This window comes from Corvus brachyrhynchos, unplaced genomic scaffold (genome assembly GCF_000691975.1).
Source record: "Corvus brachyrhynchos isolate BGI_N302 unplaced genomic scaffold, ASM69197v1 scaffold117, whole genome shotgun sequence".
In the NCBI taxonomy this organism is placed as follows: Eukaryota; Metazoa; Chordata; class Aves; order Passeriformes; family Corvidae; genus Corvus; species Corvus brachyrhynchos.
The window spans coordinates 121557-136436 of NW_008238833.1; the positions used below are offsets into that span (position 1 = coordinate 121557).

A 14880-nucleotide genomic window follows, 5' to 3' on the forward strand; every position below is an offset into this window, starting at 1 on the left:
ACCCATAATGTTCTTGCATGCAGTCAGGCATGCCCCCGCATCCTTGTGTCCTGCTGGATCCACAGGACTGGACTGGTCCGAGCAATAGCCTTGTTCTGATCTTCCTCTGCCTGCCGAGGTATTTGAGGGCTGTGTGTCTAAGACTGCATCTGCCAGGCAAGGGAGTGACTAGTCAATAGGAATCCAAAATTATGCTTGAGAGCAGCTATAGCCTGGGTGGAGGTTAATCACGGTATGCGAAGTTACAAATGTTTGATGAACGCAGCCATGGATCTATGGCAAATTTAGATTCACGTGCTTCAGAGTGTCTTTGCAAATCATTGACATCACACAACAGCGAATGATCCAAAACAAACTTACATGTGGAGATGCAGGGCTAGGCTCAAGCTCAGCACCACCTCTGGTATCTCAGTGCTGCACCAAGTGCAAGAACTGCTGTCAGAGAGCTCACCTTACTCCAGAAGTATTTGTCACCCATTCCAGCCTGTAATTAGAGCTGCACTCCCCTGTCCTTGTTGTTTGCAATGAGAAAATTACATAATGTGAAAGGAAAGCATAGAACTATCCAGTTTGCACTACTTGGCTAGGTAAATGAATGCATTTAAGAATCTGAATTACTTGATTTTTGGTGTTTTAACAGGTTAAAACGACAATCAGTATCATGGAGGAGGATTTACAAGTGTTCCAGGAACAAGCTGTGACTAAGTACGTAATGACTTGCTGTCTTGGGAGTTGCATATATGATGGAATTGAATTATGTAGGTTTATTAAAAATGTGAAACAAAATATTAATGATTTTGGAAGCAAACTTGATTCTCTATTTCTTCTGCTTTCCATGCAAACTGGAGAAGTTGCTGATAATTAAGACAACACATCTTACTGCTTTAGCTAGTACTCTACTCACTGTTTCTGTTAGTTATTTAAATTTTTTAAATATTCATACCTGAACAAGAGTGGGGAGGTGGGGAATGAAAGCTATGTGGGGTTTATTAAGATGTTAAGAAATGCTGTTTCAAACTTTTTTTTTAAAAGTACTTGCAGTTGCTAGGCTACAGCAGTATAAACTTACATATCACAGCTCTTGAAACATTAAGAATCTTGAATACAAGGCTATTCATTGCTAAAGCCCTACACTTATTTTGCACAGATAATAACTACAACAGTTGTACCCAAGTATTAAGTGCACTTATCATAGCAACACATAATCCTTTCTTATTTTTACATAATCCAAGTTTAGTTTTTCTAATGTTAATCTAAAAAAATATGTTATTATTTAGTTAATATGTTAGCATAAAGTCTTTCTAAAGAAGTGAGAACATGGGTAAGATTTGATGGAGGACCTCATCCCATCCAGTATCTTCAAGGAACCTACAAATATAAGAAGTACTTCCCCATATAATGACTTAAACAGAATATTTATGCATCATAATTTGTAAGTAAACTTACAAATTGTTTTTCAAATAAACCAGTTTATTCTGTTATTATTACCAAGAAACAATACAAGGTGATACGATGCACATTAAGCATAAAAGTATTCCTTAAAATAAAAGAGCAAGAAAGTTTTCAATGGGATTTAAAAGTGTGCTCTGTTGTACTGAAGAATAATGCATGCAGTTTTCATGACAGATAAAAATTGCTGCAGTAAAATATTCTGATCAGTGTGGCACCTTTTTTTTTTTTGCTTAGTAGCCATATAAAAGCTTGAATTAGAAAACCCCTAAGATATTGCTGTTCTTTGGCTACAAGTCAGAAGCCTATTTAAAAAATTCAAGATTCTTTCTTGCCTCTACTTTAATCAACATATATGAAATTTCTATTTCTGCTATTGCAGATGAATCTAGAGGGAGTTGTCCCATCATAAGCCAGAATTCTTGCTAGTTAGTTATTTCCATTAGCTATACAAAGTATCTGGAAGAGTCGTTTAGGATACACAGTCAATGAAAGGAAACTATGTCAGTTTATGCTGACAGTATTCCAGGGATAATGCAGTGCCTTTAAATTTTGGGAAAATGGCTGAGTAATGGTGGATGGAAATCATGACAATTACATTCCACCTGCAAGGACTCATAAATCACAAATTGTCCATCCACAGATGTGTATGATTCTGTATGGCTGAAAATTGTTAATTAATTAGGTGTAGTTCTTCGAATGGAGCTTTGGGGTAGAAGATTCTAATGTACTATTATATCACAACTGGTGCGGAAGGTATCTTTTCAGCTTTATACCGGCTAGCGCTTGTATTTCAATGCCTTAGAAAGCCTCGAGCAGCCTTAATTTTTGCCATTAGTTCTTGTGGCTGTGTGATGGTTTTAGGAGGTTGGAGTGGAAGGAATACCCATTCAATTATGATGAGGGGTTCCTTCTGCTCTTTGTCCCACTGAAATATGAGGCCATGAAAGCGTGGTACCTTCCCTAGAATGACAAGCTTAAAGGGTAGGGAGGGCTGATACCTGTGTGCTTGTCTGGTGGAAATGAGCTCTTGCACCTTTTTGAGAGACTGCCTTGCCTCTTCTGTCAGGGATCTAGGGGATGCTGGACCGCCTTCCCCTTTTACTAGGTTTGCAATAGGAGCTACATCCTCTGTGGTGAGTCCTAACCAGGACCTTAAATACTTCAGTGTCCCACAGATCTGTTGCACTTCCTCTAATGTTTTTGGGTTATTATTAATGGTGACAGGTGTTGGGGTGATAGAGGTTTCTGTGATTTTGAGTCCGAGGTATTTCCAAGGGCTTGTTCTCTGCATTTTTTCTGGTTGTAATTCAAAGCCCTTGGCCTCTAGGGCCTCAACCACCATGTTAAGTGTCTGCTCGAGATACTGATTATTGGGAGCACACACCAGCACATCATCCATGTAATGCAGGATGATGGCTTTCTCTGCTTTGGCACGGATGGGAGATAGAATTTTAGCAATATACTCTTGGCAGAGAGTTGGGGAATTTTTCATACCTTGGGGAAGCACAAGCCAATGATAACGTTCCATGGGAGTTTCACGATTAAGAGATGGTACAGAAAATGCAAATCGGGGGGCATCTGCAGGGTGGAGTGGAATATGAAAGAAGCAATCTTTGATGTCAAGAACAGCTAAATGCCAATGTTGTGGGAGCATTGAAGGTGATGGCATACCTGGTTGAAGGGGTCCCATGTCTTCAATAACCTTATTAACTTCTCTAAGATCTTGGAGTAGCCTATATTTGTTCTTTCCCGGTTTTTGTATTACAAACACGGGTGTGTTCCATGGGCTGTTAGTTGGAACTATATTTCCTTTAGCCAATTGTTCAGCCACTAATGTTTTGAGTGCCTCTAAGTTTTCTTTTTTTAACGACCACTGGTTAACCCACACGGGTTCATCTGTTTTCCAATTTAATTTATGTGGGTGGCACTCTGCTTCAGTGGCCTGCAAGGGAAAATTTTGATGTCTAGGCGTGATATCAATTTTTGTTCCCCACTGAGACATGGCATCCCTTCCCCACAGGGTGAATTTGGTGTCTAGGACATACGGACGAAGTGTCGCTATTTGTCCTTCAGGACCTTCAATTTGGATGGTGTGTTTGGACTGCTTTGCAATTTGGGTACCTCCAATCCCTTGTATGATGCCCTGAGATTGCAATTCCCATTGCGTAGGCCACTTATCAAATGGAATGACAGACACAAACTGGTTTATATACTTCTTACTTTTAGAGCAAGTTTTGCAATAATAAAATGAATATTGACTGTAGAAGCTGGGTTAATTACCAAAACCTAATTCATATACTATGTAAGATGGAAATATTTATTAACTGCATAGGTTTTACTTGTGTTTGCATAAATAGGGCCATATTTATTTTCCTATTTGTGAGCAAATGTAAATAATAAGGGAAGAGGGTATGAAGTCAAGACAGTATGAACCAAACATTTCTTAAAACATCTGTTTTTAAATAACAACTGTATTCTAGAGTGTATGGACAATAACATTCTTTCTATGTCTGTTAGGAAACAATCAGAAAAATACAGACCTGTGCAGAACTCCAAAGCAAAAGATGACTAAATAGAGCTAGAAAGGTTTAACTAGTACAAAAATCGTTTGTGATAAAGAAAAAGGCCTGGAGGCGGTAAAACTTTTTATCTGGATTTTTGTTTGCCTAAATTTGGAAACATTTAGTTTTACATGAAGAAAAATAGTTATTAATGACAGTAAAATATGAATCATCTCTATTTTCGCTTATATGGAGACAGAATAAAAGAAGACTAAGAGCTTGCCTACACCACTTTGAAATGAGATAATTTTAAGTGTTTTGAGCTGTTTCAAAGTAAATTAACAAAAAAAGTAGCTGCCACTTTCTGAAGTACAATTCATTACTTCCCTGTATGATGAATCCATTTGATGTATGCTTTCAGCAAAGTGGGAATGCTGAATCCATATGAGTAAAAAAACCCATGCATACTTCTTTGCTCATGAGAAAATTTGTTCTTTGAGTGTTTGTTTACATGATGTCTTATTGAACAAAAGAAATCACTGCATTCCACATCCAGTGATCAAAATGAACTCTCATAACTGTGGTGCCATACATTTGGCCATATTTTGAGGGGGCTAATTAGCACTCTTCTCAAAACACTAATAGACTAAAACAACTGTTACTGCAGCAAGTAGCACCTCTCTGCTAGTGGGTGGGGGTGACTGCAGATCTGTGTTCAATACCAGAGCCTTGGTGCAGAGTAGTTTTGGTAGTAGAAGAGCAGCAGCAATCTACAACTTCACATACAGATTTCCTGTTGCAGCTGCAAGTGTGCTTAGAGGATCCAGGTAAGGATTAGAGAAAGTGAAGATAGACTGAGGAGCTCTTTCAGAATGGATTTTTCTTTCAACAACTCCCTTTTATATAATGATGGCTCTAGGTTCAAGAAGCATGTAAGAACTGTTAAGAGAAAATTTTTTAGCAACAAATGCAGAATTTGCTTGGTGCAGGAAGATCTGAAAGAGCCACATGTGGAAATTTAAGAGTGAAAGGTGTCAACCATGGTGGATCTGAAAGAGTATTCTGATAATCTAGGCTAGAAGTTGCGTTCTTACCCGCATAACAATGCTTAGATTATCCATGTGACACACAATAAAGAAAGTACCTATTCCTGAAGGCTAAGATCACATAGCTGAGTCACTGCTGGTGGTTCACCAAAGTGCTGCCACAATGACATTACATGAGGCTGGAAGTGCACAGGTCCCTACAGCAGTAACAAGGAAAAGGTAGTCCTGATTTGGTATCACTTTATCTTCTGTTTTCAAAATCCCATTTTATATTCCACCTAGAGGGGAGCAAAGTTTGCTCATCATTAATGCTACTTTTGAGATGGGTTCCAGGCACTTGGAGGGGGGTGTTTTTGTTTTGAGAGATGTACATCACTTGCTTGCACTTAGGGTATTGTCATCCTATGATTCATATTAAATTTCAAAACAGCATTGCCAACAGTTTTAACATTAAAAAGTCATTAAGATTCATGTGTGCGTTTAAAAAGCCTTTCCAAGCTTAACATTGATACTGTTACAGTTTCAAGGATTTGTGGATGTAAAAGAAGTTTTGAAGAATTTAATGTAAAAAATCATGCTGAGTTTTAATTATGATATTACAAATCTAACAAATTAGCTTACATTTCCTGTAATAATTACCAAAACAAGGGATATGCACAATTTAAGCACCAAATAAAAGATTTGTGATAAACCCATATCCACATTAAGGAGCTGTTTTTTCAGTTTAGTTCAGTCAAAAGTTGACCATGGAGGCAAACTCAAGATAGATGAAGTGAGGTTCCACCTACATTTGAAGGCATCATTTAACTTTCCCATTTCTTTCTTTCTGTTGTTGAAAAGTGGTTAGTTCAATCACAATTAAAATAGAATTGTAGCAATGTAAATAAAAATTTGTTTTCTCCCTTATTCTTTATTTGAAAAAATAAATCTCTTTATGTTTTTAGAGCTTCTCCATGTGAAGCTGAACTTCAGGAATTAGTGCATCAAATTGACATCATGGTAAACAGAAAGCAAGTAGAATGGGAAAGAAAGATGAGAACTTTGGAAGCAAAGATGGATATCCAGGACCAAGAATTAGCAAGTGCCCAAAGCAAACTGGATCAAAAAGGTCAAGAGGTATTTAAGAATATCACATTCTATAAAGAAAGTATTTATTCTGGTAGTTTCTTATTAGTATGCTTTAAACTCCCTATAAGGAGACTGTTTGTTCTATCATGTAAAAATACCAAACACCCCTTAAAGGTCACTAATTTTCCTTAGTGTTTTGTTTTAAAGTGTGCTTCTGTTCTGAGAAGTGATTGTAAAAATGTCATTGAAAATCTCATATTTCTTCTATTTCCCTGAAGTCTACATCAAATATTCTTGGGTTAGCTGTAAAAAGATAATTTGATGTTTTTTCTAAATGCCAGCACTTCTCATTTCATCAGAAATTTCAAATGGAAGAATGAAGTTCAAAAAGGTTCCCAAAATTATGTCTTTGTTACTCCTGTATATACCTGACTTTTAACATTTTACATGATATACTGTCATTGTATGATAATTTTATTCGTTGTGAAGATTCAAAATGTATTACTACTAAGACTTTCTTATGAAACTTAAAGCCCCAGTGTACCGGATGTTTTCTATACTTCACAGTCTTTTTTGCTGAATATTCATTCAGAAGCATCAAGAAATCTTTGCATGGCATTCAGTTCTAGTTCAAGCCGGCTGAATTTAGGTGTTTATATGAGGGCATTGTTGTGTGAGCTAGGTGGCTAAATTGCCAGTGGGAGTTTTGGAAATGGAGTGACTCTCCCTAATGAGCAATTAGGAACTTGCCCTTAGTCTCTGCGGTCAGAGGAACCAAGAGAAGAATTCAGATAGCCCATCCTCAAAGCATCAATTTATTTGCCTGTACAGAGACATTATTTGAAATATTTTAGCATATTCTACCAAGCTTCCAACTGCCCCTCCAGAAAAGCACAGATGCCATGCATGCACTCTGTCATATTTCTCAGGTCTCTGTGAAACTCAATTCATGATATCTCAAAGAGCACTTAGGGAGCTGAGATGAGTCTACAGTGTCTTCTGGTAATTTGTACATAAATAGTGGAAGGTAACTTGTACCATTTTATAAGCCATTCAAGGAAAATTTTCACAGTGTGGAACAGCATAGTTGGGTTAAAAAGGCTTTCAAAAATGGTCTTTCATGACAGACTTGTACAATATTATCATTATCATACCATCAGCATGCAATGTGACTTTTTACTATAAAATCCCTGCTTTGATGTTAACACAATCTGGGTTTGTGGTATCCAGTTTTATTATCAACTCACTGAATTAATATTTATTTTTAAGATCCCTCCTTAAAGCAGTGGTCTTCTTTCAAAGTTTCAAATTACTTTCCCAAAAATTACGTATTTTGAAACGTCAGAAAAGGTACATTTGAATGCTTATTTTAACTGTAGGTGGGACTACTTCAACAAGAATTGGAAAACTTACAGAAAACTAAATATGAAATGGCTCAGAGTTATGAAACTCAGCTTCAAGCACTGAAATCTCAAGTAAGACAAATGTCAGTTTCATTATTTTGTGATTGCAGTATAAAAAACTTATGCATGCCAAATTGTATAGATATGCCATTATGGATTTGGGAAGGATGAATCCTGTCATACAGATGATGATGACTACAGATTCCTACCAGGCTTCATTAGAATTTATGCACTGTCATGTCCAAACTCTTTGGATGGATTTTGATGTGGATGTGACATCTGTTATGAAGACAGATACTATTTCCTAACTTCAGACTTATAAACTAAAGCCTTGGTGAAGGAATAAAATAAGTAATTGGATTCATGCTAATGTGACTCTGATGTACTTTAGGAATTTTAAGATTTATACTGTGCTTATCATGTCTTCACTCTACTTTTTTTTCTGGCTTTAGTTTCTCTGATTTACTTGACTGTTAAAGTGGCCTGATAGCTTTTCATAAGGTATCGATTTCCATTGTGTCAAAACTGGAGTAACCCGCAGTAATGATATTGGGAGTTTGTTCTGGCTTTATTTATTTCAGAGCGAGCTTGCAGCCCAGAAAGCCAGTTGTATCCTGGGCTGCATAAAAAGAAATATGGCCAACAGATTGAGGTGAAGGTTGTTGTCCCCCTCTCTTCTGCTCTGGTGAGGCCCCGCCTGCAGTGCTGTGTCCAGCTCTGGGGTCCCCAGTACAAGAAAGACTTGGACCTGTTGGAACGAGTCAAGAGGAGGCCACAAAGATCAGAGGGGCTGGATCATCTCTCATGTGGAGACAGGCTGAGAGAAAGGACAAGGGTTTTAAACTGGAAGAGTGCAGATTTAGACTGTATCTGAGGAACAATTTATTATTTTTTTCAGTGAGGGTGGAGAGACATTGGAACAGGTTGCCCAGAGAAGCTGTGGACGCCCTATTCCTGGAAGTGTTCAAGGCCAGACTGGATAGGGCTTAGAGCAAGCCAGTCTAATGGAAGGTCTCCCTGTTTATCACAGGGGAGTTGGACTAGATGATCTTTTAAGGTCACTTTCAACCCAAACCATTCTATGGTTTTATGATTCAGTTTGGCTGTGTTGGCTCTGCACCTGCGTTTTTGTTTCTTCAGTATTTTCTACTTCAATCATGAATCTAAATTCTTAGCAAACTTGAGTTGATTCTGTTTCTCAGATTTTAGCAACTAACAACAACTAACACAACTCTGCATTGTTTTTCCTGCTACTTTTCTGTTCCCTTCACTGGATTCTCCTACCAGAGACGTAGTGTTATAATTCAGAATTTCCAGTCACCACACATATAATAATGTTGGATTGCATAAATTGGATATCATTATTTTCATTTAGAAGTGATAGTACCACCTGAGTCCATCAAATGAATAAATGTATTACTTATTTTTAATGTTATGTTGTCTTTAATTTATGTTTTCTTTTACACATGAGAACAGATTTGGAAAACAGTTCTGTAAATAGGCAGTGAATGCTTTGGCTGTTTAATAATTAACACTTTTAATCATTTGGGAAAGTAGCTAGAAATAAAAGCTGGTTTATCATTTACAAAAATTACAGAAAAGCATCATCTTAGCATGATTATTGAGAAGATAAACATCACACAATGAAAAAGAGTGTGACATTTTATGTATAAGTAGTAAGGTATCTTTAGCAAGGCAGAACTATCCTCAAAAATATAGTAGATCTCTCTTTTCTTTATAAGATTTGCTGCAGTATTTTTCAATTAATTATTTTTTTTATCCCATGCTAAAAATGATTTGGTTTATGTTACATGTTGCTAAGATTTTTACTGAAATTGAACCTTCTGAAATTGAAACTTCAGGCCATTTTTCATAAATATTTTTATTTTGGAGTTTTTAATTATCCTACAGATCATTTTCATGGGCAAATGCAACCTGTTTTCTCTTATTTTTTTAAAGAATCTGACATTTTCTAACCTACAAGCTTTTCTCTTTAAACCTGGTTATATTTCTTGCCCAAAGTCTCCTTTGCAGTTACCACTCAGACCACTTAACCTCTCTTTGAGTTTCTTGATTGCTTCTTTTTCTATCTTTATGAAAGAAGTTTGGATTTCTAGCTCTTAAGAATATACATCATTTTCCCAATCCATGTCTCTAAACATTTAGTTCTCTCTCAGTCATCTTATTTATTTTTCTAAAGGTTCCAGCACTGATGCTGTTTGCATTTTATTTTCCAGTCCCCACTCCTCTCCTTTGACCAAACCATAGTTCTTTGGGAAATATCCACCTAGTTCACCTTGACTGAAAAAGAAAACTGCTAAATGGTTATGTTAAGGGGCCTGCCTTGATTCTCTATGCGATAAACAAAAGTCTGCCTGTCAGAACAATTCCTAGCGCCTATGCTAGACAGTAGGCCTGTCCCACTCTGCTCCTCTTTTACCACATTTCCTTATTGAGTTTCTTTCCTGAACTACCTACAGTGCTGCAGTGTCTGCAATGGAATGGCTTTAATGTCCCCAATCCTCAGATACCCAAATTCATATCGAAAATATAGACCTTCTGTGACAATACTACTCTTTGCCTTATCTCCTTTGATTCCCTTCTTTGGGTTCTTGTTCTCACTTGGAAGTTATACCACCTTTCTAAACTGTATCATCTTACGAGTTACAATTTCACTTTGCACGAGTTGTGTTACCATTTACCAATAGCGTTGTATCTCTCTCTACAGACGTATTCTTAAAATCCCTCCCAAGATTTGTTCCTTCCTAATCTTGATAGAAATTTTAAGGATCACTTTTTCTAGCAATCAGAATGCTGGGCTATTCAGAACAAATTTCTTTTCTGTGGTCCTGTGTGCTTTTTACCCTTGGTACTGCTAAAACTAGCTGTTTAATGAGCAGTATTCCCTCTGAATTGATTGTGTGCCTGTTGAATGCAGTAAAACCTATATTTTTCTTGTATTAGGGAAATAATTCCTGGTATGTAACCTGAAACTCCTGTGCCACACTGTTGCATTCATTCAAATGTGCAACATTTTGTCATAATTAAATCGCAAAAACTTTTGGGGTTCATCTTTATTACTTTGATCCTTCTTTTTCTTTTCTTTTTTTTTTTTTTAATTAATGTCTAGTAGTTATTCTCACTTTGAAAGTGATGGAAATCTCTCAGCAAAAGAACAAGGATCCATACCATTGCTCTAATGGCTTTGCAACTAATTTCCTCATTTAGACATTTAAAAGCTACAGCTGAGCTACCCCAGGCTCCCTTTAGAATCAACAGAAAGAAATGGACACTCCCAGAATACAATTCATGTCAGTGTATGAGAAGAATTTAAGATAGCTGAAATGACTCAGCATTTACAGGCAGATTTTTCTGATGCAGAGTATCTCAGGTTTGTATGTCTAACTTTCAGAAATCTAAACTTAGCTGGATTCTATCCCAGAACTCACAAAAATACCTCTTTTTTTTTTTTTTTATTTTAACATGTACGACACACAAATAGAACAACTTGGACCTTTTAAAGCAAATATCTGGCATTAAATGGAAGGATTTTTGGCTTTTAGTCTAATTTCCAATCATGATAACATCCAGACTATAATTTGCCTTTAATATCCTACCGTCATTAAATATCTAATTCTCAAACTAAATTTTCTTATTTTGGCCTCTCTGTTCCATTTTAGACTGATTTACTGAATTGTTGGATCCTGTATTTCCTAGCCTTTTCAGCATAAACATTCTAATACCTGTCTTATCTGAATTTGCTCTTCCCAGGCAGTTCACATATGCCATAATATATTCAAGAGCAAAACTGTTATTTGAGAAAGGATAGCTTTCTTCCAAGGTCAGTGAGTTCCATGTTGTTTGAGCCTGGATACTCTGACTTATTTTAAATATTTTGTCTTAACTGTGTTCTCTGGCAAAGTCAATTTCAAATATAGGCAGCTTCACTGCAAGACGTTTGATTTGGTTTTGAAGGTGATAACTCAGCTCTGTATGCCCATGTTACAGAATTGCTATTCAGACATTCCAAGTTGCTCAAATCTATGCCTGGGCCTCTCCATATCAAGAAACTTTCTAGTCCTGGACAATCTGTCTTATCATGTTTTCAATTAGTTTTTGCTGTCCCATATTATGATTCTCAAGTTCATCTTAAATATGTCTAGGACATTTCCAGACTATTTTTAAACTTTTTTCTGTTCTGTATCTTTTCTGGACTTCTTTGGCCATGTTTCTTATCTGCACAGACCTCAATTGCTCACTCAGTGTTGACTCAATAGGATTCCATTCCATTTCCAAACAGTAGTTCACTTTGAGCTGTTAACAAAAATATGAGATTTCATGGATTTTGTTTGGGTGTACAAAGATCTTTATGTGAGAGTCAGATTTTTTAAAGTCATATATCCTTAAATTTAAAGGAACTAAACAACAAGAGACATGATCAGTGTTTATAGTTGAAAGCTTCTTTTCTACACAGTATTCTTCCCAAAGTTCTTTCACTCAACCTTCCTCAAGACCATATTTTTAGTGTTTCCTTTGTCAATATCCTTGGGTTTGCATTTTTTTTTCCCAAAACCAAATGTACATATTCCTATCAAACAATATCAGTTTCCTTTATCCAATCTGTTAACAGGCACTAGACAGACCCTTTGTTTGTGCAGTGTAGTGAACGTGAAAACTGGCTGGTTTTCTGGAGAGGCTGGTCCTTTTCCTGGTACCTTCTCTGCCTCCGACTCCTTTCTGGGTGAGGCCAGTAGGCAGTGTCTGTTGTCTATTTAGTGTCTAATTCTGAGATCCAGTGGTACCAGAAGAGTGCAATCATCACACACATAACATTTCAACAATTTTCATATAAGGAAGAAACACGCAAGTTTAATGTGCATTAATGATTATCTTTCACTCTGACTAGTGAAGCACCCTTTAAAAATGTCAACACAAGATGGCAGTAAACAAGTATAGAACATCCCATATGAACACTGTAGAGGAAATGACTCTGTGGGTGACAGTGTCATGCAGAGCTGTAGCAGAATCAAGTATCTGTCAAATGAAACCATTTGAACAGTTAGTTAGCATTTATGTGAGAGCTTAGTCTTGTTCGTCTGAGATAATTTTATTAATTGATTTTAACTTTATTAATTGATTTTTTGTTACATTGATTAAACATTTAGAATGCTAAAGCTGCAATTAGTGATTCTAGTTTAAAGAAAACTTTGGCCATGTGGTCATCTTTGATAGACTCTACATGTTGTATTTTCGTTTTCAGTTCTCAAAGTTGACACATAGTTATGAAAAGCTACAGTCACATCTGTTAAAACAAAAAAAGCTCGAAAGTAGAGAAAAATGTGAGGAAAACCTGGAAACATCATCTGACCCAAGGAATTTATATGTGAAACTGGAGGTAAGAATACTTTGTTGCTATATTTTAATTTTAATATGCCTCTATAACTAATTTTTTATTTAAAATTGTAAGCTTTAGTTTGCTCATAATTCTACAAAAATTATATAATTGTCTTGCTTTGGCAAGAACACTTGTTAGTTTAAATATTAATTAATACCAATTTTTTTTGTAAGTGTAACTATGAATAAATTTTACTGTTTTCCTAATGAAAAGATGAATACTGGATAACACCATCTCTTGAGGCATGAGAGCTTGTACATATGCAGGATACTGTCACATAACACCTACCATTAATTCAAGTTTTATAGACCTCAGGACAACCTTGACCACATTGGGCTACATAGAAAGAAGGATTTAGGATTGGAAAACTGCTTGTTACACATACGTCTTGTCAGCACCTGTGTGCCTGAGGCAATCCATGACTTTCACCTCAGTGCCTGATTTCCCTCGGCAATGCATGAGGAAGGATTAGGCACTTAAAAATACATTGTACAGAATCCAGCATACTGACTGGGGGACTAGATAATAGATGCTGAGGACAGGATTCAATCATATTCCTTATCTCTTTGGACACAGGCTGGATTTTAGTGGACTTATTCTTGGATACAAGGAGACACTGATTTTTGTTCATAATTCCCAGCCTTGCCTTCTCAGAGGTTACTTTATGATCTGCAGAATAATCAAATATTTATTGGACCAACAGGAAAGCTAGGCAAGACAGAAAACTGGCATGTAGAGAGTACACCTGCAAGTGGTGTCTTCTTTCCAAATGCTCCTCTGGCTGCATTCACTGGGGCAGAAACTGATATCCAGTATTATTTCTTAGAACTGAGCAATATAATCTCTAGGTATGCTAGTTTTTGCTGATTCTTTTTTACCTGTCCAATAAATTTCCTGATATCCTGAGCTAAGTGAAACAGCTTCAAAAGGAAGAATTCTGGAGCCTGTTGTAAAATAACATTTGTTGTTAGGTAGAAAACTAACATGGGAAGATTATGCTTCAGATTCTGTCTTAAAAGATTTTTACACTGAGTCCTCCACTTATGGGAAGAACAGTCAAACCAGTAATCTGATTAAGCATAGGAGGATCACAAAATTCGTATTTTGTCTGTCCATCTTTGTGAAGAGCATAATAAAGTAGTGTGTGCTCCAAGTGCTTACTGGACTGGGTGCAAAAGCAAGGAGAGTGGTACCAGTTGATATGGGAGCTGCTTGCCCAGCTGCTAAGCATTGGGAAGACTTACATGTTTATCATGTAGATTTATGATGGAGATGATTTGGGCTTTGAGAACTTTGCAATCAAGAAATTCAGCTCTAGTAGATTTTAGGTAATTTCCTACTTTAACCCAAATTAAGCAGGGTCTTAAGATCTGTATTTTGGACTTGCCTTTTATGTTATTCTGTAAGATACAGGACTAACTTCTGCGACCTCCAGGTGCCTGTATCTACGTAGAGATCCTAGACACATCCCAACTCTACAGTTGGGATGTTGGCTGTCTCTTCCACATGGAAGTTCTCACCATCAGAAAAGCTACAATGCTTTGGACTGTAGCATAGCTGCCAACATCAGCTACTACAAGAATAGATGGGTTGTACATCTATCACTGGCTAAATTTATCACTACTGTCAGCTAATTTGAGAATAACCTTACTCAAGATTAAAATGTGAAAATAATGTAAGACAATGCTATAATTTGATTAATTATGCAGTATGAAAAATGAGTGCTTGGAATATATTCAGCAAATTTGAGTATTCAGGAAATAATTACTGTGGTGAAAATCTACTAAGCTCAGCAGTGCTTTAGTAAAGCCTTGAACCTGCAGTCCTCATTAAGTAGTCTGAAATTTCATTTGTATCATGTTTTATAAAATAAGAAGGTGTTTATTGTTTTAAATGCCAAAGCAGACATTAGGAAAGCTATCAAAGAAGATTTGTATTAATCTATGCTGAGAAATATTCTGTTTTGTTTCAGTAGCAAAAAAACACCTTATTTTTTTAGATTTGGGGAATATGCC

The 14880-nt window shown here is 36.5% G+C and overlaps 1 protein-coding gene across 3 annotated transcripts in view; it reads left to right on the forward strand.

The window, feature by feature from the left end:
* The first annotated feature begins 617 nt into the window (after positions 1-617).
* The window catches only part of DEUP1 (deuterosome assembly protein 1), a 46273-nt gene continuing 32010 nt past the window's right edge, over positions 618-14880 (forward strand). The window contains exons 1-4 of one of the 3 annotated variants that reach the window (XM_017738204.1): positions 618-705; positions 5944-6115; positions 7447-7542; positions 12731-12865. In XM_017738204.1, the coding sequence (XP_017593693.1) occupies positions 662-705; positions 5944-6115; positions 7447-7542; positions 12731-12865 (447 nt within the window). In that variant the 5' untranslated portion in view covers positions 618-661. The remainder of the gene's footprint in view (positions 706-5943; positions 6116-7446; positions 7543-12730; positions 12866-14880) is intronic. The other 2 variants (XM_008636773.2, XM_017738203.1) reach the window with 2 other exon arrangements.